A 24,106-nucleotide genomic window follows, 5' to 3' on the forward strand; every position below is an offset into this window, starting at 1 on the left:
AGTACATAAAAGGTTGTTACAAGGAGGAGGGAGAAAAATTTTTCTTCTTAACCTCTGAGGATAGGACAAGAAGCAATGGGCTTAAATTGCAGCAAGGGAGGTTTAGGTTGAACATTAAGAAAAACTTCCTAACTGTCAGGGTGGTTAAGCTCTGGAATAAATTGCTTAGGGAGGTTGTGGAATCTCCATCACTGGAGATTTTTAAGAGCAGGTTAGACAAATACGTCAGGGATGGTCTAGATAATACTTAGTCCTGCCAGGGGTGCAGGGGACTGGACTAGATCACCTCTTGAGGTTCTTTCCAGTCCTATGATTCTATTATTGTATGAAATAATATATAGATAAATTGGATGTATTCAAGTCTGTAGGGCCTGATAAAATTCATCCAGGCCACTTAATGCACTAGGTGAAGCAAGCTCGGAACTGTTAGCAATTATCTTTGAAAACTCTTGGCGAATTGGTGAAGTCCCAGAGGACTGGAGGAGGGCAAATATAGTACCTATATTTTAAAAAGGGAGCAAAGAGGAACTGGGGAATTATAGCCCAGTCAGCCTAACTTTGATACCTGGAAAGATACTGGAACCAATTATTAAACAATCAATTTGTAAACCCCTAGAGGATAATAGGGTTATAAGGAATAGCCAGCATAGATTTTGTCAAAAACAAACCATGCCAAACCAACCTAAGTCCCTTCTTTGACAGTGTTGCTGGCCTAATGGATAAGGGGGAAGCAGTAGACATGATGTATTTCAATTTTAGTAAAGCTTTTTGATAATTGTCCCACATTACGTTCTCATAAGCAAACTAGGGAAATGTGATTGAGATGAAACTACTATAAAGTAAAAGATGAAATTACTATAAACTGGTTGCAAGACCATACTCAAAGAGTACTCAATGGTTTGTTTTCAAACTGGGAGGGCGTATCTGGTGTGGTCCCAGAGGATCTGTCCTGGGACTGGCACTATTCAGTATTTTTGTTAATGACCTGGATAATGGAGTAAACAGTATGTTTATAAAAAAGTAGATGACAGCAAGCTGAGGGGGTTGCAAGCACTTAGAGGACAGGATTAGAATTTAAAATGATCTTGACAAATTAGAGTATTGGTCTGAAATCAACAAGATGAAATTCAATAAAGACAAATGCAAAGTACTTCACTTAAGACGGAAAAATCAAATGCACAGCTACAAAATGGGGAATAATTGGTTAGGTGATAGTACTCCTGAACAGGATATGGGGGTTATAGTAGATCACAAATTGAAGATGAGCCAACAATGTGATGCAGTTGCAAAAAGGGATAATATAATTCTCTGGTGTATTAACAGGAGTGTCATATGCAAGACACAGGAAATAATTGTCCCTCTACTTGGCACTGGTGAGGCCTCAGCTGGAATACTGCATGCAGTTCTGGATGCCACACTTTAGAAAAGATGTAGACAAATTGGAGAGAGTTCAGAGAAGAGCAACAAAAGTGATAAAATGTTTAGAAAACTGACCTATGAGGAAAGGTTGAAAAACACAGACTGAGAGAAGACCTGATAACAGTCTTTAAATATGTTAAGGGTTGTTATAAAGAGGAAGGTGATAAATTGTTCTCCAGGTCCACTGAAGCTAGGACAAGAAGTAATGGACTTAATCTACAGCAAGGGAGATTTAGGTTAGATATTAGGCAAAACTTTTTAACTATGAGGGTAACTAAGCTCTGGAACAGGTTTCCAAGGGATGTTGTGGATCCTCAGCACTGGAGGTTTTTAAGAACAGGTTGGCTAAACACCTGCCAGTGATGGCCTAGATTTACTTGGTCCTGCCTCAGCATAGCAGGCTGGACTTGATGATTTCTCAAGGTCCCTTACAGCCCTACATTTCTATGATTCTGTGAACATGTTTTTTTTGGTAAAAGGTGCAAAAAAGGAAACAGACAGACTGAATTAGTCTAAACAAAAAGGCCTACTGTGACACTCTGTACTTTAGAGTAGCACGCTGGCACCCCCATATCAGTGACCATCCCTGGTGCTGTAGTGTAGTAAGCAACCCTTTCCAGGACTCTCAGTGCAGGCCAGTATTTAGGGCTGCCCTGTGTGGTAACTCTAGGATACACAATCTGCATTAGTCCACCAGTGTTGCCACAGGAGCCATTAGAGAAGCCACCTGCACCAGCCGCTGCAGACCCCTAGGGAGACTTAGGAGCATCTCAGCCATTTGTGTCCGGTATGCCTGGAATTAGATGTGGCCCCTTTGCCTGCTTCCCATCTGGGCACAGGCCTTGGTAATTGCCAAGCTCCTCCATGCTAACAGAGGCCAGAACTGGTAGGGCTACCCCAGTCAGGCTGGTGGCCAAATATGCCCCCTTCTCTTTCTGAGATCAGCAGTTAGGCTCATTTGTCATTACTAATGGTGTTGGGTGCAGCTTCCAGCTTCCTGGCCATCAGACATGGGGGCTTTCTGACTCACCAGGGGCCTCTGCCATGCCCATCATCTCATTTGGTGCTGAAGCAGGGTGCATTCATAGAATCATAGAATATCAGGGTTGGAAGGGACCTCAGGAGGTCATCTAGTCCAACCCCCTGCTCAAAGCAGGACCAATCCCCAATTTTTGTCCCAGATCCCTAAATGACCCTTTCAAGGATTGAACTCACAACCCTGGGTTTAGCAGGTCAATCCTCAAACCACTGAGCTCTCCCTCCCTGCATTGCTGTCCCAGGTCTTCCCTGACCCCTCAGTTGGTGGGAGATCCTGCAATTTCATTGCTCACTTCTCACAGTGGAGCCTCCATCTGTCCCCGCCTGCTCTGATTCAGCACACAACCTGCCTAGGACTGCCTGCTCCATCTTGGCCCGCCCTGAACGTAGCTGTGAAAGCTGCTTAGTGGACCCTGCTTCTGTTTGCTGGCATGGGCTCCCTTCCTCACCATCCTGCAATTCTGGCCCCAGAGGGACATCTGGGGAATCCAAAGGGACAAGGAGAGACTATGTCCTCTAAAATCCAACGCTCTGCTGCCTGGGATAGGGGCCGAGTGAGCCAGAGCCCCTCCCTCCATGCTTGGCCCCAGGGAGGGAGGCACAGGAAGAGGAGGACAGAGGCCTCCCCCCAGGCAGGGAATGTGGGGTGGGGAGAGTGCAGCAGTCCCCTGGGGCGCAAGGCAGGGGAGTCACTAGGCAGAGGACATGTGGGGCAATCACATATCCTCTCCTTTAGATTGTGCCCCCTTCAGTATGGGGAGGTGCCAGTCATCCATGCCTTCTGCTTTGCACCACACTTGCTGTGAGGGGCAGATTTAAAATTTCATGCTAAACTTTCCTCAGGTAGGCCTGTTCTAACACATACCTACTGTGGTGGGGTGTATATCCAATCTGACACTGACAGAGTTAGAGGGAGCTGGAGAGCTCAATTAAGGCACCTGGTGGAAACGACTGGGCATGGCTGCCCCAGTGAAGGATGAGACCCAGCTGAGGAGGAGCTGGGTGACTAATAAAAAGGAATGGCAGAAGGAGAGAGGGAAGCTCAGGGGAAGAGTTGGTCTTGAGATCCTCCCCTGAATACTCTGGCAAAAGTGCAGGAGGAGAAAGGGAGAAAACACAAGTGTGGAGCAAGCTCTGGCAGTGAGCCTTGATAAAAGAGAGGATCTGGATTTCCAAGGAGAAAGCACTGGCAGGTGCTCAGGTGAGGAATGGAGCACAGGGGGAACTTAAGATGGAGGAATGTTCAAGCTCAAAAGGGCTTGGGGAACTCCATGCGGGAGCCCTGTGAGCTCTGGCCCAGAAAGAAGGGTGAACCTGGAGAAGCTGTGGTGCCTGGGAACATAGAGAGGTCATGGAGGCTGAGAAAAATACAGTTTCATACTGGGCCTAGGAGGAGGCTGTGGAAAAGGTCTGCTGACAGACTGAGGTAGGAAGAAGCTCAGGGCGGCAGTGTGTGTGTGTGGGATCTGAACAGACAGATTTTGCCTGCTCACTACAGGGTCCTTGGGCTGCAATCCAGAGGAGAGGGAGGGTCTGGAAACCCTGATAGCCCACTGAGAAGGGTGGTGCAAGGTCCCTGGAGACCAGGGGTGGAAGGATTAGTGAGTCTGGACTTGGATCAAAAACTCAATGTGAGGCTGCTGGACTTTTATCTGTGGTGTTCTCTGCTATCCTGGAAAGGAAGGACTATAAGTGAGCTAGCCAGACGGCCAAGTCCTGAGAAGAAGCAGGCCACGGCTGGGCTGGAGTGACTGTTGTCAGGTGGAACCTGCTATGCCATGCCCAGTCACTGCGGGCAGGCCAGCCAGTGAGCCATTCTTCAACACTGACACGTGGCTTCTTCAGGCTGAATTTAATCTTTGATTGCCCCTCCCCTGGCCACCTTTCCACTGGGTGGAGGTGATGGGGGCTGTCCATTAATTACTCATCCCATTTTTTGGTGATATTCAAGACCCACCTACCCCCTTGTTACACTTTGTGTGTATCAGTGTTACAATCTGCCATGCAAAATTAAGGACCCACCAGCCCCTTAATGCAGTGGTTTTCAAACTTTTTGCGCTGAGGCCCCGCTTTGAGTTAAAAGTTTTGGTTGCGCCTCCCCAACCTAGACAAAAAGAGGTGAGTTGGAGGTGCTGGTGGAACTCCCTCCCCTAGCCCCCCCATGCTGAGCTGAAGGCTGAGCATCGCCACTCAACCCCCCTGAACGTTCCTCTCTTCCCCCTAGGAGGGCATGCCCCGGTTTGAAAACCACTGCCTGAATGTGTTACATAATGTGCTCCATTGTTTTTCCTTGCTGACGTCTCCACTTGGGGGCCTCATGTCCTTATGGCCAATGTAGTGCTCTCCTTGGTACAGGAGAGGTGGGATTCAGCTGCACTGACTACACAACAGAAGCTCTATCCAGACTGATGCAATCAAGCAGGACCCTGGGGTTCTCTCTAGCTGCCAGGCGGACTAATGCAGATTGTGTATCCTAGAGTTACCACACAGGGCAGCCCTAAATACGGGCCTGCACTGAGAGTCCTGGAAAGGGTTGCTAACTACACTACAGCACCAGGGATAGTCACTGATAACCAGACCTGGTCAAAAGTCAGAATTTCCATTCCTGGAAAAAAATCGTTCTATTTCTGAACAAAAAGTTGAAATTTCTCATGAAAGCAAAAATCTGAAAAAAGAAATTCATTTGAAAATGTCTAATGGAAATTAAGCCTGAGAGCTCAGAGGTAGCTCCTAGGATTTCTAAACTCCTGACTCTCCACTGGCTACCAGGAAGTCCTGAGAGCCCTGGCTTAAGCGGAAGTAAAATCTGAGCCTGAGAATCCAAGCTCCAAAGGTCCCAGTTCAGCTAAGGTTCAGGGGACCCTGGAAGCCCTGACGTCCCCGACTCTGAGGCAGTCTGTGTACAGGGCCTGGTCTGGAGCCACAGAGTCTGGATGTCCATGGGAAAATTCCCAATGGGCTCTACTTGTAATCAAATCAGTAAGCATTAAGAACAAGGTCTAACAGCCTGAACAAAAAGCCCTACAAGCCTCTGTTGCCAGTGATAGTCACATGTTAAGAAGGAAGCTCTATGACACACTCCTCCCTCCAATTTACTACTGCTATTCATGCTCCATTCAGGAGGCCTTGAGCAGTCTAGGTTCCACAGGAGGAGCGGGGTGGTTCCCTGTGTTTCTGATGCAGCTGATCCCAGGGGTATTGTCCCAGCTCTGTGGTTTTAGTGGTGTGACTAAAACTGGACCCCAACATCTCTGAGGGGTTGGATTTTAGAGGTTTATTTTTCTCAAATTATACAATGATCAGCATTCAAGGCTCCACATTTATTTGCCTAATAAGGCAGAATCATTTTTCACACTGGTCTGCCCTATGCCAAGGAGGGTGGTTACATGATGATCCGAGACTGAAGCGAACATGACATCAGAAGCGGACTCGTCACTCATATATGGTCACAGCTGGAGTTTTAGAATTGTATTGGATGTTTTGGCTGCATAAAGTTTTAGATAAACTCTCTGATAATGTCTAAAAAGGTGAATGTTGTTTCTATTGGTTCCTTCTGGTAGCTGATGCTAGTGTCTGAATCTATATATTTCCCTGCAACTGCTTTGTTGTCACTTGTCAGACACAGAGAAGCCAGTGCAGTGTCAGGAGGGCACAGGGGTCAGGATGGCAATGAAGGGACATATCTCTGCTCAGCTGCTTTGGCTGTTTCTCCTCTCTCTTCAGGTTGCCATGGGTAAGTGCCTGCTTTATTTCTCTTACTGAGCTGGGCAGACTGGAACTGGGAATATAATTTTGAATCCACTAGAAATGTGTTTTACTCCAGAAGTCAGTGGACAAAGGGCAAGCAGGCAATTGAGTTAAAGTAAATTTGTGTCTTGAATTAGCTCCCAAAGGTGATTTTGAGAGAGGAAGTTTATGTATTTACAGTAATCATAGATTTTACCCAGTCACCGACTGTGCGTATTTATGAATTGTCCCACTCTTGTAGCACTGTGAGCCCAGATTTGGTTTCAAGGAAAGACTGACTTCAGTGCTTAGAAATTCCTGATAAAGAAACTTGCTACAAGACAAGCAAAGCGGGCTTCTATATTGTGAAATCCAGTCTCATCCCCCTGTCCAGCTCTGTGCCTGAGTATGGGACCTGTAAATAATTCCAGACATACAGTCCATACAATTTAAATAACACTGCTATGCTGTGTGTGTCAAATGTTCTGGGCCAACTTCAGCAGGGTTTGAGCGATCCACGTTCAGGACATTGAACTGTCCAGTAGCAGCCTGTTTCTTTGAGTTGGTGCAGTGTGAGACACTGAAGTATAAATTGGTGAAGTTGAAGATGGGAATCAGATTTTAAAACCTCAAATATTTTGCTAGAGACAAACCGTGGTATCACACCTGGTATGTGCAGATCACAGATAGCTCTGCAACATCTGTGTCTGGGAGGGTAGAAGCTGGGGATTGCAGAGCAAGACATTTTCAGGAGCAGTTAATGTGAGGTCAGGGCTATGGTTAGGGAAATTGGTGCCCTGGGCGAACTTGTATTTTGGCCTCCTTGCCTCCCACTGCCTCCCCAGGCTTCCCACCCACACACCCCCATTGCCCTGGGCCCTGATACCTCCCTGAACTCCCCCTCACCCCCCATGGGCCCTGCTGCCTCCCTGGGCTCCCCCCCCATCGCCCCGGACCCCCACTCCCTATCGGGACTCTCCTCCGGCCCCCATTGCCTCCCTGGGCTCCCCCTATCACCCTGGGGGCCCACTGCCTCCCCTGCTCATTGCCCCAAGCTCCCTTCCACGACCTCACACCCTAGGCTTGCCCTGCTCCTTGCCTCTTGGCCATGGTTCCCCCCTGACCACAACGCCCTGGGCAGTTGTCCACCATCGTCCTCTCTGTCTGGAGTTTGTACCTGAACTTCCCAAGAAATTCAAACAGAATTAGCTGGAGTTTGATCTCACAATAAAACTGAACTTCACCAGAGAGAAGCAGCAGAGAATTCTACTGGGATTCCTGGGTAACCGCACTGACAGGCTTAATGTGAAAATATGGGGCCCAATTCTCTCCACACGGTCAGAATGATTTCCATTAGCTACCATGGGCGTAACTTGTACCTTTCAGAAAGAGAGTGTGGCTGCGGATTCCATTTATGAACAGTCTGGTGAGAGTATTAATAGGAGCTGGTTACAGTATTGCTTTTCTTGCCTTTAATGTGGCTCTGTGGAACAGGAATATCATCATCACACTTGTGTCTAGTTAAAAGTTCATAATCCAACAGACCATGAGCATGTTGTATGAGCTTGAATTAAATAACCGTTTAAAATGGCACGGGAGTTCTCTGCCACCCTCCCTCAGTAATGAGGTGCTTTTCAAATCTACAAATGCCCATTTATATATGGGCCAGATTCTCACTCTTGAGAAACTTCTCGTGCTGTGTAGGCCCTTGCTGCATGAATAGTCCTGCTGAGTCCAGTGGGACCACTTGTAGAGTTAGGTGGTGTTCGGCATGAGGAAGAGTGTCAGAATCTGGCTATATCTCTCTAAACACAATCCCTCATAGGATATACTAGAGGAAATATAGATTAATGTTATGGGGAATGTTCCCCCTTAGTGTATGGAATATCCCCAACAAAGGCTCTGATTAAAGAATCCCATGAAATTTAGTATGCTGAAAAGAACGTGCTAAAGGACTTAAAATTCAAGCATGGAAGAGCTGAAATCATTCAGCTGTAAGACAGTTTCCTTTAATCCCCAAAATGGTCAAGAGAAGGAGAGTAAATATTGTTTGGTTAACTTAACTGTAAATTTTAAACCTTAATTTAGAGGTTCCATGTTTTTCTTATATTTGTGGGTTTGTTTGTTTGTTTTTTTCCAAAATCTAAAATATTCTCAAAGATTTGTGTGCTTTAAATTACCCATACTTTTTCAATCTGTATTCCAATTTAACAAGGGCTTTTGGTTTTTGCCTTGGGATAGTAATTTACAATGGGCTAAAGGGGATTTTGTTGTTAAAGCAGTAGTACTGTATACATTACTGACTTTTTTTGCTAAAATTCGTAACTGGAAGAGCACTTTAATTCCCTTACTCTAAGAAGTTATTGGAGGAGCATTCACTTGAATAATCCACTGTTGACTTCCAGTGGCTTTGAGTCAGATACCAGCAAATGCTATGTGGAGGTCCAGCAGTAGTGTCATGGATATATGGCCCTTGCCCATGTATGGCTCTTGCCCATGTATGGCCAGGAGTAAATCATCCATCAGGGCCACTAGTGCCATCTCTGCTGCATGTCCTCATGTGAAGCCTGATAGGGAGAGGACCAGACTGTTGGCCCTACAGGTAGAGTTGGAGGGACCTTTGGGTACATCTACACTGTGTTTTAAAACCTGCAGCAACCAGTCTCGGAGTCCAGGTCTACAGACTTGGGTTTGTGGGGCTCATGTTACAGCACTGTGTAGATGCTTACCTATGAAACCCATGGAAGGGATTAGGTTTCAGAGCCAAACAGCCGTGCGAGTGGCAACTTCCGCACTGCTGTTTTTAGTGCTGGGGAGTGAGCCTGTGTCTGTAGACCTGTGCTCTCAGACTTATAGCAGTGGGTTGTAAAACACAGTGTACCCTTGGTGAACCTCACCATTAGCCTGCACAGGAATGGGAGATTAGATACCGTTAGTAGCTGCAGAGATTGGCTGAATCAAGCAATGGTTTATTAAGTAATGGCTGGATTATGTTAAATTTAGGGGGATGTTTCAGCACTGACTCCATGGGTGCTCCAGGGCTGGACCACCCATGGAAAATTTAGTGGGTGCTGAGCACCCACCAGCAACCAAGCTCCCCCCTGGCACCTCCCACCCGCCACAATCAGCTGTTTTGCAGCATGCAGGAGGCGTTGGAGGAGCAGGGACAAGGCATGCTCAGAGGAGGGGGCAGATCTGGGTGGGAAGGGGCAGGGCAGGAGTTGGGGCTTGGAGGAAGGGGGCAGGTGGAGGCGGGGTCTGGGGTGGAGCAGGAGTGGGAAGAGATGGTGTGGGGGCTTGGGGAAAGGGGGTGGTTGGAGGTGGGGCATGGGATGGAGCAGGGGGTTAAGCACCCCCAGGGCCCGGAGGAAGCCAGCGCTTGTTGGGGGATGACGGTGAGGGGGCAGTAGTGGACAATCAGTTTGTAAGCAGCTATAGGGTAATAGGTCTATAAGGAATAGCCAACATGGATTTGTTAAGAATCAATTACGCAAAAGCAACCTAATACCTTCGTTGACAGGGTTATTGGCTAATGGATGAGGGAAGCAATAGACATGCTATATTTTGACTTTAGTAATGTTTTTGATATAGTCCCATGTGACATTCTCATAAGCAGACTAGGAAAATGTGGTCCAGCATCCGATGAAGTGAGCTGTAGGTCACGAAAGCTTATGCTCTAATAAATTTGTTAGTCTCTAAAGTGCCACAAGTACTCCTTTTCTTTTTACAGATAAAATTGGAGGTTTTTAAGAGAAGGTTAGTCAAACGCCTGTCAGGAATATTCTACATTTACTTGGTCTTGCCTCAATGCAGGGGGATGGACTAAACAAGTCTCTTCCATCCCTTCTTTCTATGATTCTTACCTCAAAGGAAGTGAGGATGATTTCTATTAGAAGGGGTCCGAGGCGCACTCAGCTTTCACTGGGCAAGAAAGACTAGGATCAAAGTCGCAATGTGATGGCTTGGAGTTTCCCACAGTATTCTTGTCAGCAAGTTAAGGAAGTATGGGCTGGATGAATGCACTATAAGGTGGGTAGAAAGTTGGCTAGATTGTCGGGCTCAACGGGTAGTGATCAATGGCTCCATGTCTAGTTGGCAGCCGGTGTCAAGTGGAGTGCCTCAGGGGTCGGTCCTGGGGCCGGTTTTGTTCAATATCTTCATAAATGATCTGGAGGATGGTGTGGATTGCACTCTCAGCAAATTTGCGGATGATACTAAACTGGGAGGAGTGGTAGATACGCTGGAGGGGAGGGGAGGGATAGGATACAGAAGGACCTAGACAAATTGGAGGATTGGGCCAAAAGAAATCTGATGAGGTTCAATAAGGATAAGTGCAGGGTCCTGCACTTAGGACGGAAGAATCCAATGCACCGCTACAGACTAGGGACCGAATGGCTAGGCAGCAGTTCTGCGGAAAAGGACCTAGGGGTGACAGTGGACGACAAGCTGGATATGAGTCAGCAGTGTGCCCTTGTTGCCAAGAAGGCCAATGGCATTTTGGGATGTATAAGTAGGGGCATAGCGAGCAGATCGAGGGACGTGATCGTTCCCCTCTATTCGACACTGGTGAGGCCTCATCTGGAGTACTGTGTCCAGTTTTGGGCCCCACACTACAAGAAGGATGTGGATAAATTGGAGAGAGTCCAGCGAAGGGCAACAAAAATGATTAGGGGTCTAGAACACATGACTTATGAGGAGAGGCTGAGGGAGCTGGGATTGTTTAGTCTGCGGAAGAGAAGAATGAGGGGGGATTTGATAGCTGCTTTCAACTACCTGAAAGGGGGTTCCAAAGAGGATGGCTCTAGACTGTTCTCAATGGTAGCAGATGACAGAACGAGGAATAATGGTCTCAAGTTGCAGTGGGGGAGGTTTAGATTGGATATTAGGAAAAACTTTTTCACTAAGAGGGTGGTGAAAGACTGGAATGCGTTACCTAGGGAGGTGGTAGAATCTCCTTCCTTAGAGGTTTTTAAGGTCAGGCTTGACAAAGCCCTGGCTGGGATGATTTAACTGGGACTTGGTCCTGCTTCGAGCAGGGGGCTGGACTAGATGACCTTCTGAGGTTCCTTCCAACCCTGATATTCTATGATTCTGGGATCCTCTTAGATTTCCAGTTGGGTGAATGGGTCAAATTTAAAGAAAGGTTGCATTCTCTGGCTTTTGTCTGATCTGTAGTTATTAGTGTCCTGAGAAACCCTCTGGCATGCAGGTGATTTTTTTCTAAGAAGTGAGCTGACAGTTCAGTGCAGCAGAAGGTGCTGAGTTCTGGAGCTGTGTAGACACTTAGTGGGCGGATAAAATTATTTATTGTGTCTCAGTCTTGCATCCTTTAAGCAGGGAACACTTAAGATGAAGTTCTATCTCTAAGGCTGGCAACATTCTGATCTGTTGGCCCATGAGCAGCTGCTCAAGGTTATTCTGATAACTGACATGGGGCCTGCCCTACAAATGAGCTGATATGGTTCTTTTTGCTACAGAATTTTGTTAGCAATGTGAGCTGCTATTTCCAGCATTTTATTCCCTCATGGGTAGGGGAGGTGGAGATAATATACTTGAAATCATACTATACCTCCAAAAGGTTCTAATTCAGAGATGGCAAACTGTGGTCCATAATATCAAAATGAGAGGAGATGCCTTTTAATGTTGACAATGGTGCTGCAAATCTAGAAGAACACCCATGGCTGTTGGGCCCACATGTGTCCCTTTTTCTCACACAGATCTAATTAGAGATGGTTGAATTGTTTGTGTGGAAAGTTTTTTTTTCTCCAAAAAGAGGGTTTTGTTATAAATTTTTTTTACAGGAAAATATCTATTCGGTTGAAAAATTTCAATTTTCACATAAGGAATATTAAAATGATTTCATTTTATCTTGACGTAATGTTCTATTTCAGCATTTTAGTTTAAAGAATCAAAATACAGGGACAAATTTTCATCTTGTTTCAAAATGTTGCCTGGAAATTTTTTTTTCTTCAAATCTGTTCAAAAATATTTCTGGCAAAAAAAAAAAAAAATTGAGCAAAAAATCTTTGTGCTAAATTTTTCAGTCAAAAAATATTGGTTTTCTGAGGGAAATTTTGATTTTCCAACCAGCTTTTGTTCTAAAGTTGTTCCTTTCCACAGCCTATCAAGTGACACAATAAGTAGGGAAGGATCTTTGAGTTGTATCTTCCTGGTCATTCTGCAAGACCTTCATGACTCTCCATGTGCTACCAAACCAACATTCAGGCTCATTCCTGGCATTTTGTGAGGCCCTGGTTGTCTCTCCTGTTTCCAGTACCACAACAGGAATATCATAGGTAACCAGAGTTCACTGTTGGAGAGCTCCTGTCATTGCACCAAAATCACAGACTGAATGGGGATCTCTAAGATATAGTTGAGCCAAGCAAGTCTGCAAATTACATCCAAGTTTATTAGTTGTGTATCAGCAGTAGTGCCTTTCAAATCAGTTCTATTTCTGGGCTGAGGCTGGCAGGGCATTCAAAATGGCACCCATGTGTCCTTGTATATCAACCTGAGCCTCTAGACAACCTGTGTGATCAGTCAGGCTCCTTTAGAATATGTTATTCCTTATGTGGTGTACAGAGAACTGTTACAATTTAAGGTGGTTGTTTGTAATTTTAAGAGGGTTCCTGGTCCTGCTTGCAGGCTAGGGACCTCTGAGAGAAACCCTCTGATCTGTAGCCTCTTAGGCAACCTGTAGAGAGCTAGCCTTGAGCAAGGTGGGTGAAATTGTGCATCTCTGCTTTAGGGACCATCCTTCTTTGGGGGCAGGGGGGAGTGGTTCCTGTGTGTTAGGGTTCTGGAGTCTAAGAAATAAAGTCGTGTTCCATTGCAACCTTCCAGAAAGAGTATTTATATTTTCTTCTACTTCTCTGGGTGTACGCTGTGTAAAAAACAAAACAAAACCCCCAAAAACCTCACTAGGGACTTCCATGGTTCATATTCTCCTAATGGTTTAAATCTCACCACTTGCATGAGCAGTCTTGTAATAACGGACTAGCTCTTTACTGTTTATTTGTGTCACTAGTGGCTGTTGGTCTCTCATAAGCTTGAAATTATCAAACCTTGCAACTATCTTGTGTACCACGTTCACACCCATACATTTGCCAGACTATCTCTCCCTAGTTGGGTGTAACTGCTCTTGGAATCTGAAACCTTCACAGAATAATATTGTTACCTCTTTTGACCTGAGCAGTTAAGAGCATAAGAACGGCCATACTGGGTCAGACCAAAGGTCCATCTAGTCCAGTATCCTGTCTTCTGACAGTGCCAGAACAGGTAATCCATTTCCCAAAGGGAATGAACAGAACGGTGATCCATTCCCTGTTGCTCATTCCCTGCCCATCCTGGCTAATAGCTATCTGTTGACCTACCCTCCATGAATTTTGAGGCTTGGGGCAGAATTTTGAGGTTTTGCAGGTTGTCCCAGTTAGGAGAAATTATTGGTAGAATTTGATATTTCTTTGATGGCTTCCTGTTTATTTCCAAGGAATGTACAAAGTGCTTTCCCCCAGAACATGGCAGGAATAAAACAAGAGACAATTTCTTTGCTCACAGCTCCAAGCCCCCTTTCCAGTCAGCACTTAGCCCAAAAGCTCTGTCTCTAGGCTTTTCTCAGGGCCATGTTCCCAGTGTTTATTATGGCTGTGTCCTTGGCTTTGCTGCTGCTTCTACACTCTGGTGTCTTCTCCTGCAGTTCTGCTTATCTCAAAAACACAGTAACACACATAGTGCCACCAGTCAATACCCCAACCCTGCATTTGCTATATCAGCCCCTGGGAAATCCTTTGGGCCATATCATACAGCTTCTGCTCAGCCTTGCCATATGGGCCTGTGTTTGGGGCAGTGGCCTCTATTGTTTCAGCTATTGATGAACAAAGGGGCATTTAAATTCTCGGTCATTTAGCCAGAATGGAAGGGCAACTGTTACATCCACCAGTTTCAATGGGGTTTAACCCAGCCCATAACAATAAGCTACCGACAGCCAATCATCACTGGAATAGCACCTCAAAATGCAACCACAGCTGTTTAGTTTGCGGAGATGACTGGAACCGTCATAAGATGCTAGTACTGGGGATGTGGTCAACAGATTGTTAAATGATCAAAAACACGTTCTGCTTTGTTCCAGAATCACACAACGGCCTGGCTGTCCACTTCTTGAACTTTTTACCAGGCAAAGTGTATATGAAGTATTGCCATTCTGAATACATCGTGTTTGAAACCCACTGTACATGCAGATTGCACAGGCAGAAATAACTACCCAAAGTGCAAACCAAAGGAGAACCAGACACAAGGCTGTTTTAAGCAGTTCATAAATAATTCCAGCTGGTAGAACTCAGAGTATTTCGTAGCCTGCTATAAATTATACTGTTGTCCAACATGCCCTGGCTGACTCACCTGCATGATGCAAATATAAACAAGGTAAAGCAGCTTGACCCTGTATTGGGATATATCATTTAGGGTGTGTTCAGGGTGAATGCGCTGTCTTTGTTTCCTGGAGAGGCAATAGCTCCTCCCTCTGAGAAAGTGGGAGTAGGTGGCCTCTCCCCTTGTGGGGTTGGCGGGGAGAGTGGCAATTGGAGGAGAAGGACGGTTGAGGGACAGGGGCGGGGGAAGCCTGAGAGAGAGACAGAGAGAAACAGAGTCTGGGAGTAAATGGAGACAAACAGGGTGAGGGGACAGGGCAGCCAGAGGGATAGAGGGAAACTGGGACTGAGAGCAACCCAGAGTGAGTGGAGAGGCAGAGGCTGGGCAGGACAGGCAGGCAGGCAGGAGAGGGTCCCTGTCAGTTTAAAGCTGGCTGGTCAAGTCAGTTCATGTTTGACGATGTGTTCCTGAGCATCCATCCCTGTTTGTTCCTGAGCATCGGTTCCAGTGAGTCAGGTCTAATGACCAGTGAATATCATGAGTCAAGTTCATCCTGTCAGGAACTCACAAGAGGCACCTAATGCTCAAAATCTGACTTGGTCATTATCCAGCACCAAGTGAGATATTTGGGTAAAGGGGAACCTTGAAGAAAATAATAATAATAACCTAGAAAATAATAGCTTGTGCATACAGAGATATAGATATATTTTTTTTATTTAAGTGCATTATATTTAGTTAAGTACACTTAGTAGTAAATGATAGAATGATTTGAACACACACACACACAGTTTTTATATTATCTATATTCATCTATTTAGTGTTATTGTAGTTAGGTGGAATCCAGTTCCGTTTGTTCCAGGTTAAATATGTTATGTAATTTTTTTGACAACCAGTTGTAGTGTCTTGTCTACCACTAAATAACCTTTTATCATGCTGTAACACCACCCTGCCCCCAGCTCTCACCTGCTGAGTAAATTATGCCACCACAGTGATGGACCCTTAATAAATCTTGGTCGGTGGTTTTGGAACAAGGGTGACTCTCAGGTGTATTTCAAATTATAACACAAATAACCCTCCTCTGAGAAAAGAAAAGGAGTACTTGTGGCACCTTAGACTAACCAATTTATTTGAGCATAAGCTTATGCTCAAATAAATTGGTTAGTCTAAGGTGCCACAAGTACTCCTTTTCTTTTTGCGAATACAGACCTACACGGCTGTTACTCTGAAACCTCTTCTGAGAAGTCAGTTTACACAAAGCTCCATTCAGGTGTGGATCTGGTCTTGTATCTTCTGTGCTGTGAGGAATACAGTTTTTTTTTCTCTTTATTCCTTCATCGATCCTCTCTAGGGGTTAGTTTACATTAGAATTCCTACAGTGGCATAGTTGATAAAGTGACCATTCGGAACCTCATATACCTGATATATTTGAGGCCAAGAAGGTCAAGGATGGGTCTTAAACCTCCTTTGTGTGTGGGTACCAGAAAGTACTAGCAGCAGTGGGTGGTCCTGATCAAGGAGCAGTATCTCATGAGACAGGTCCCTGAAGAGGGATATGAAGAGGAGATGTGGAGAGGAATTGGATGGCATAACCTGATCTGAAGATACTTAGGACCCAGCTGTCGGTAGTGATTGAGCCCCAAGCATTGTAAAAGTGGGCTAGCCTGTCCTAAAAGGGGAGGGAGGAGCAATGACAGGAACAGTGCTCTGGACCAAGGAGTCAAAATGGACACTTGGGGGGTGCCAGGGTCGGTCATGTGGACTGGCCAACCCTGAGTCCGACTGCTTCCTCCTGTGGGATCTGTCCCTTTCTGGAGTAGTCCCATTGTGTCTGAGGAGGGAAAAGCTGGCCAAAGGTGCACTGTGGATGATATTGCTGCTGCTGCCGAACGCCATAGCGGTATGTCTGCACTGCTGATATGTACACCCCCAAGAATTGCAGGGTAGCCCTGGAGTCCTTGAGGGAGTGCAGCATCTTATAAGTTTTGTTGGAGAACAGCGTTTGGCTGTCAAAGGGCAAATCCTCAATAGTTTGCTGGACAGCTGGACCAGTGCCTGAATTCTGCAGCTAGGAAGCCCTCCTCATAGTGATCTCAGGCCATCACCATGGCCGAGGTATCCACAACATCTAGCGTGGACTGCAAGGACATCTTAGCCACCAAGCAGCCTTCAGTGACAAATGCCCCAAATTCCTCTTGCGAGGCCTCAGGGCAGCTGGTCTGCAAACTTTGACATAGCTGCCCAGTTAACAAAATTGTATTTGGACAGCAAGGCTTTCTGGTTAGCAATTAGCATCTGTAAGGAAGATGCAGTGTAACTCTTCCTGCCCATGAGGGCCATTTGTTTACCCTTTCCTTGGGGGTGGACTTAAAACTGCCCTGCTGGGCTCTGTCATTCACTGCAGTTACAGCTAGGGAATTTGGGGCCAGATGGGAGTGAAACCCCTACACCGGAATGAATATGTGCTTTTTCATGCATTTAGCTGCAAGCAGTACCCAAACCAGAATGCTCCAGAGGGCCTTAGCCAGTTCAAGGACCGCCTCATTGATAGGGAGGGCAATTCTCCCAGGAGCAGATGACTGCAGTATATCCACTAATTTGTGGGTGTTCTCTTGCAATAAGTCCACTTGGATACTGAGGGAAGCAGTTACATATTGCAAAAGGTCTTGTTATGCCTTAATCCTCTGGTACTGAGAGGAAGGACGAGTCAGGCAGCACAGAATCGTCCAGAGAACAACACAAGGTCTTTAATTGGGTCAAAGCTGGATTCTGTTACAGAGCTGACAGACCTGGGCAGAATGGCTCTGGAGGCTCTGCAGGGAGAAGGACCTCTGGTGCCTGGCCCTGTAGCAGATTGATGGTCACCAACGCAGACCTCACCAGCAATCTTGTCTTCAAGTGTGACAAAGAGTGGGAGCTCCATGATCTCAGCTGACAGAGCAGGAGGATGATGACCCTGACCCAGACACCAAGGAGCCTCAGGATCCTAGGGATATGGGAGGAGCGAAACCAGAGGGAGTGAGTAACCGTTCTGACATCTGTTGCCCAGAACGAGGCAGGAAACAGCATGGACATGTAAGCAGTACCATTGGTACCAAGCATGCAGGTGCTGGAAGCAGTGTCAATCCCAAAGTCAACAGCAGTACCAGCATGTCTGATGGTCCTGACGTCGAGGGTGGTAAAAGCTGCCAAGGTAACATTTATGGTGCCACCTGCAGCGGTGCTGAGGAGATTCCCAGTACTGAGGTCCCCTGTACCGATCCCAACATGTGGAAGGGGAACACTGGGGTGCAGTGCCTCCAGACCTGGGGGTTCAGCGGCAAGCAGTTGATGGGGCTCTAGAAGTATTGGACCAAAGGAGAGGTCAGGGCCAAAAGGTAGAATAGGCCTGTAGCTGCCTTGTATGCTGCCAAGGTGGAAACAGTCAGTGCTGGCATCTCCCTTGTTGGAACTGATTCAATGGATGCCCTGGGGCCAGAACTGGAGTCAACAATATGGGGTTTCTAACCTCCCTACTTGGTACTGGGGAAGGGCTAGAGGTACCCATGTCATCCCGCACACTAGCACCAACTGCATGCCAGTCCATGCTTTTCCTAGGGGAGGCAGAAGTGTTCCCCTGAGAACATGAGCTGTCTTGACTAGTCTTATGTGACCTTGTCCTTGGCACAGTTGACAGGGAGCAGCCCCTCTGTTTCTTCAGAGAGGTGCTACTCTGAACGTGAAGCAACAGTACTCTTGGAGCCCGAGGGTGACCTCCGACCCAACAAGGGCCTTGGTGCTGAAACAACCTCATAGCCTGTTTGAGCAGGTGCTGTTTCAGGCAAAGCCTCTTGAGTCTGTTTCTTGAACAATATGCAGATCACACAACACTCTTTAATGTGGGCCTCACTGAGACAGAGCAAGCACAGTGTGTGAGTGTAACGGGGCACACTCACCTCTCATGAGCACCCCCTTGGCCAAGTGCATGTACCTGGGATAGAGCAGTGCCCCAGGGCACCCACCCTGGTGACAATGTCTTCATCCTCTTGGGCTTTCTGGCTGCAGCTCTCCAGTGGGGCCACTATAGTTCAGTTCCTGCTCTGGGGTGCATCAGTGTCCAGACCACTCCCCCCCGCCCCAGCTGTGGCTAATGGGGCATGGGGGCAGAACCTGAGCTCGCCACTACTCTATCTGCTGTGTCCCTTTAATTAGCTTCTCTAATTCCCTTGTCCATTTCCCACACCCCCGTGCCTTATCCTAATGGAGTCCCATCAACCAGCTCAGGGTTCCTTCTCGCTCTCCTCAGCTTCTGGCAGCGCTGCCCTGTCTGAGGTTTTGCAGCTCTGTCAGTCAGCCACACACCATCCACATTCCTACAGCTTCTGTAAGGAACTGAATTCCCTCTGGCCCTGCCATGGCCCTCTGGCCATGGTCTGTGAGGAATTCGAACGGGGCTCTCAGTAATTAGTAGCACAGTGCCACCGCTGCCCAGCAGACAGCCAAGCACTCTTGTTCTATGGTGGAGTACCTAGTCACCCACAGCTGAAGTTTTTTGCTCAGATAGAGGATTGGATGTTCTGTCCCTTGGAAGTTCTGGGACAGTACAGCCCCCAAACCTACATTGGATGCATCTGTGTGCAGGATAAATGGTAAGTAAAAGTTGATGCATCAGACCACTGGCTGCTGCCCCAAAATGTCTTTTATACTTTGAAACACCACCTGGAATTCCTGTATGCACAGTACCATATTCAGTGCCAACATCTTGGTCAGGTCTGTCAGTGGTTCTGCTACTCTTGCAAAATGGGGGGATAAACCAACGGTAATAACTGGCCAGGCCTAAAAAGGCCCAAACCTGTTTTTTTTTTTTTTTTTTTAATTGGAGTTTGTTCTAGAGCTTTGGTTTTATCTTGTAGGGGCTGTATCTTCCCATTCCCTACCAGATACCCAAGGTATTTTGGTTTCCTGCATACCAAAGTTACATTTCTTTGGCTTTGCTGTGAGCCCAGCCTCTCTCAGTGACTGCAGAATGGATGCTACCTGCATTAGATATGACCACCAATCTTCACTGAAGATCACTACATCATCTAAATAGGAAGCTGCAAATTGCCCATGGTGATGCAGTACCTGATCCATCAGGTGTTGGAAGGTGGCTGGCATCCCATGTAATCTAAGGGGCACAGCTATAAAATGGAACAGCCCTAGGGATATGGCAAGTGTAGATCTCCTCCCCCGCCCCCGGAATCTTTTGTAAGGGGTATTTGCCAATACCCCTTGGTTAATTCCAATGTTATGTACCTTGCCTTTCCAAGCTGATCAACTGGGGGCATGGGATAAGCATTGAACTGTAGGGCTGCATTTAGGGCCCTGAAATTGGGTGGTGCCATCAGGTTTGGGCACCAGGACCATTGGGCTGCACCAAGGGCTTTGGGATTCCTCAGTGACCCCCAACTCCAGCATTGCCTGAACCTCTTGTTCTAGAGCCTCACAGAGCTTTTCAGGAACTTGGTAGGTATTGTGTTCAGGCTTGGCAGTCAGATTTGCATGGATTTGATGGGCAGTAGATGATTCCAACCTGGCTGAGAGGAGAAGAGATCATCAAATTATCCCAGAAGATTCTTGTCCTGCCATTGCAGACTAAGAGGGAGGCATTCTGCTATGGGTACATCTGCAGCACCTGCTGGGGATTGCACCACTGGTCTGAAATCATCCGGCAGGTCCTGGAGGTCTATAAATAGGCCTTCCTGTGCTTTCCATGCTTTTAACAAGGTTACATAGAAAATTTGTTTTTCCCTCCTCTTATGTGGGCAACAGATTTCATAGTCCACATCCCCTGTTTGTTTTATGACCTCATAGGGCCCTTGCCATTTGGCTAAGAGGTACTCTCAGAGCTGGTAACAATAGCAAGACACAGTCACTGGATTGGTAGACTTTCTCCTGGGCTCCTTTATTATAATGGTGAGCCTAGGTTTGTTGGGCCCACTCCAGATTCTCTCTAGCAAACCTGGCCACCTGATCTAGTCATTCACGCATTTGTAACACATACCGAATTACAACTTGGGCTTGGGTAGGTTGCTCTTCCCATCAAGGCTGGCTCCAGGCACCAGCAAACCAAGCAGGTGCCTGAGGCGGCAAATGTAAAGGGGCGGAAGGACGTCTGGCTCTGGGGCGGCAATCCGCTCTCAGCGGCGGCTGAAATTCGGTGGCCACTCCATCAGAGTGCGTTTCGCTCTTGGTAGCAATTTGGCGATGGGGACGCGACTCTCCTTCGGTTGCCGGCAGCAATTCAGCGGCCGCACCATCACTCCGCCTCCGTGTTCGGCTGCAAGGCTTTTTGTTTGCTGCTTGGGGTGGCAAAAATGCTGGAGCCAGCCCTACTTTCCATGTTTCCTTAAGAAGGTCCAGTATCCCCCAGGATCACTGGCCATAAAGCAGCTCAAATGGGGAAAATCCCACTGATGCCTGCAGCACCTCTCATACTGCAAACATAAGATAGGACATGAGTTGGTCCCAATTGTGAGGGTCGGTGTGTACAAATTTATTTAACATGTTTTTCAAGGTTTGACTGAACCTCTCCACTAGGCCATCCACTTGGGGATGGTACAAGGAGGTCCTGAGAGGCTTAACCTTGAAGTGTCCTATCCTCCTTGAACAACCGGAACTGAAATTTGTCCCTTGGTTGGCCAGGATTTCGGTAAGCCCATCCAGAAAAAAGTTGAACTAGCTCTATTGCTACAGTTCATGCTGTTATTGAGTGCATGGGGACCACGTCTGGATATCATGTGGCATAGTCCACCACGACCAGTATGTTGGTCGTCCTGAACACTTTTTTTTTTCCAGGGAGCCCACAATATTGATCCCTATCCTCTCAAAGGGCGTACCTACTAGAGGTAGGGGTATTAGAGGAGCCCGCTGTGACATTGCACTCCATATGATTTTATGAAAATATACTAATGAGTGTGAATATAATTTAACTGGAATATGCTTCATGCAAAAGGTCTCTTTAAGGTATCATTACAAAGCTTATAGTCTACTGAGTGTGGTCATCCTATTTGTTTAAATGTATCATTCTTGTATCTGAAACTAGAAATACAAAATATATAACTCTGAGGTCCTATTGTAATTTTGCAAAGTATGGGCCATTAATGGTGGTTTGGAATCTTGATGGCTCCCATCAACTAAGACAATTAGTTGTAAATGGCTCTGTTTACTTGCAAGCCTTCCCGTGAGTCAGGCCAGGAAGAAGGAAGGCTTGGGGTCTCACAGGACATGTGACCATGTCACCTGGTACTAGAATCCATCTTAACTCTGGGGCTTTTCCATTTAGAAGGAGGGGTGGGGATCCAGAGAGACAAAAGATTCCCACCTTGTGCCAGAGCTATAACAGGGGGTGGAACAGAACAAAGGAGGTTCCAGTCATGAGAAATCCCCTAGTTACCACCTGAGCTGGAGCTAACAAGAACTGTACCAGGGGGAAAGGATTGGGCCCAGACTGGGAAGGAGGCCTGTCTATGAAAGAAGCTTATTGGAACATCTCTGAGGGTGAGATTTTCTGTAATCAATTTCTTAATGTATTAGGCTTAGACTTGTGTGCTTTGTTTTATTTTGCCTGGTAAAGTTAGGCAAAATTTTTCCCCCTCAAGAATTAGGCAGGCACAGACAATACTGAAGAGGGTTTATTCACGGTACTGCGAAGACTGATAAACAGCTTCAAAAATATGGTGCCACCATGGCCAGTTATATACATTCTTTTATTAATTTATTTGCAAGTCAAGAAAAAACTCTGAACAAAGATAAAATAGGAACAGTATGTATGTATAGAGATCATTTTGATTACATTAAGTATCTGTGGCTACTTTGCAGGAGAAAGAGGTGGTGGGTAGGGGGGAAGAGTGCTTACAGATATCCGGTGGGCTGTGAAGGGAGGGTTTGTTCTGTTCTAAGAGCTGAGTTACTGGGCGGGAATTGACCATATAAGTTTATCAGTTGTTTACAGTTGTCAGTGTCTTTGTGCTACTGAAGCATTCTTGCCTGATCTGCGGTTTCCGTCTTAGTTGTTGGCTAAATTTTAACTCTTGCCTGACAGTGCCCTCCTGTTGACATATTGAATTTTTAGGTGAGATAAAGTCAATACTTTAAATGCTTTGATATACATGATTTGTTTTAGGGTTGTCCAGGGGAGGGGAGAGGGGAATTGGGGGAAGGGGGTAAAGGTAGGAAACATAGTAAGAATTTTAAGCATGTGTTTAAAGTACTCACACATAACAAGAGGTTAGTAACATAAATATAGAAGCAGTAGCAGCTGTTTGGACAATGTTTTACTAGGAGATGGGGCTGTAGGATTCATTATGAACAGGATTTTTCAGTCAGGTGATAGTTCGATTGGATAGTTGAACTTGAATGCGGCCTTTAGTGGTGCTGTCATGAATGTTGGTAGATGCAGAAGCAACAGCTAGGACTATTTTGAGTAGTAGCTTTTTGGCTAGTTGAACCAGTGTGTTGTCCAGGTATAGGTTGTTATATTACTGGGGAGCCGTTGTTATTTCAGTGAACATACGGCCAGGGAGGTGCACATCACCTGGAGTAAATGAGTTAGTAATTTGCAGGCACATGGAAGGTTTGCTTGGCACTGTAATGGTCTGTACATGCAATAAGATGCAGCAGTGATGAAACACCACTGAGTAGTGGATACTTGTACAGCAACATTACCATTTGCAAGAGGAAGGACATCTACAACAACAGAAGAGGATGAGGTTAAAGGACGAAGGGTAGAACAGGAACACATGATGAAGCAGTCCATTTTTGTGCAACAGTTTGAGGTTGTCATTAGTGTAGCTACCAGGGAATGGTGCCAGGTATCCAGACAGCCTTACTTCATACACCATATTGTTATATATTTAATAGACTTTAAAAAGGAAAGAAGAAGAAGAAAAACACATGGGTAGGGATAACAGAAGAGTACACAAGAAGGAAATTAAAGGAGAAGGGTGAGTCTGGAGGAAGTAAAGAGGCTACTATTAGTTGCTTAGAAATGCCTGCAATGTGGGCGAGGGTGGGAGAGGAAAGAGTATGGGGGGGGGAACCCAGGCATACATTTAACATGGGGTTTTTTTGCAACGTTAAACAGATTATGAGCCAGCATATTACAAGCACGACCTTTAGCTTGTGACTTCGTCAGGTTGACTATAGCATCTGCGGTTTTTTTAATGATTTTGTAAAAATCCTTTAAGGCTACATTAATTGCAGTTAGAGCATAAGATAACCTGGTGTTAGTATGCTTAAGGGCATGGATGGTTTGGCCTTTGATCCAAGAATTGTATGACTTTTTAGAATTTAAATTAAGCATATTTAGTATGGAATTGGATCTTCCAAAAAAAATCCTGTCATCTAACATGCTACGGTTTTTTTTGGCTTTTTCCCCAACATTTTGTGATTTTTTGCATCCCGAAATTGGGGGTCTTATGTGTGTGCCCACATCCCCTGAAGCTAAATACCCAGTTACAGTCCAGATCCGGTGAGATGCAGGGAGGGAGCCAAAGACTGCTCCGGGGCTGTGGTAGTTGGACTGAGACCTTGGAGCCTG

General features: G+C 46.2%; 1 protein-coding gene across 4 annotated transcripts in view; it reads left to right on the forward strand.

Annotated features, from left to right (window-relative positions):
• Positions 1-3,495: 3,495 nt before the first annotated feature.
• LOC102929785 (scavenger receptor cysteine-rich type 1 protein M130) overlaps positions 3,496-24,106 on the forward strand; it is an 80,135-nt gene continuing 59,524 nt past the window's right edge. The window contains exons 1-2 of one of the 4 annotated variants that reach the window (XM_037911442.2): positions 3,496-3,658; positions 6,077-6,190. In XM_037911442.2, coding sequence (XP_037767370.1) covers positions 6,121-6,190 — 70 coding nt within the window. In that variant the 5' untranslated portion in view covers positions 3,496-3,658; positions 6,077-6,120. Of the gene's footprint in view, positions 3,659-6,076; positions 6,191-14,539; positions 14,605-24,106 lie in introns of those variants that run through there. The other 3 variants (XM_043544617.1, XM_043544515.1, XM_043544578.1) reach the window with 3 other exon arrangements.

Source organism: Chelonia mydas, chromosome 1 (genome assembly GCF_015237465.2).
Source record: "Chelonia mydas isolate rCheMyd1 chromosome 1, rCheMyd1.pri.v2, whole genome shotgun sequence".
NCBI lineage: Eukaryota > Metazoa > Chordata > Testudines > Cheloniidae > Chelonia > Chelonia mydas.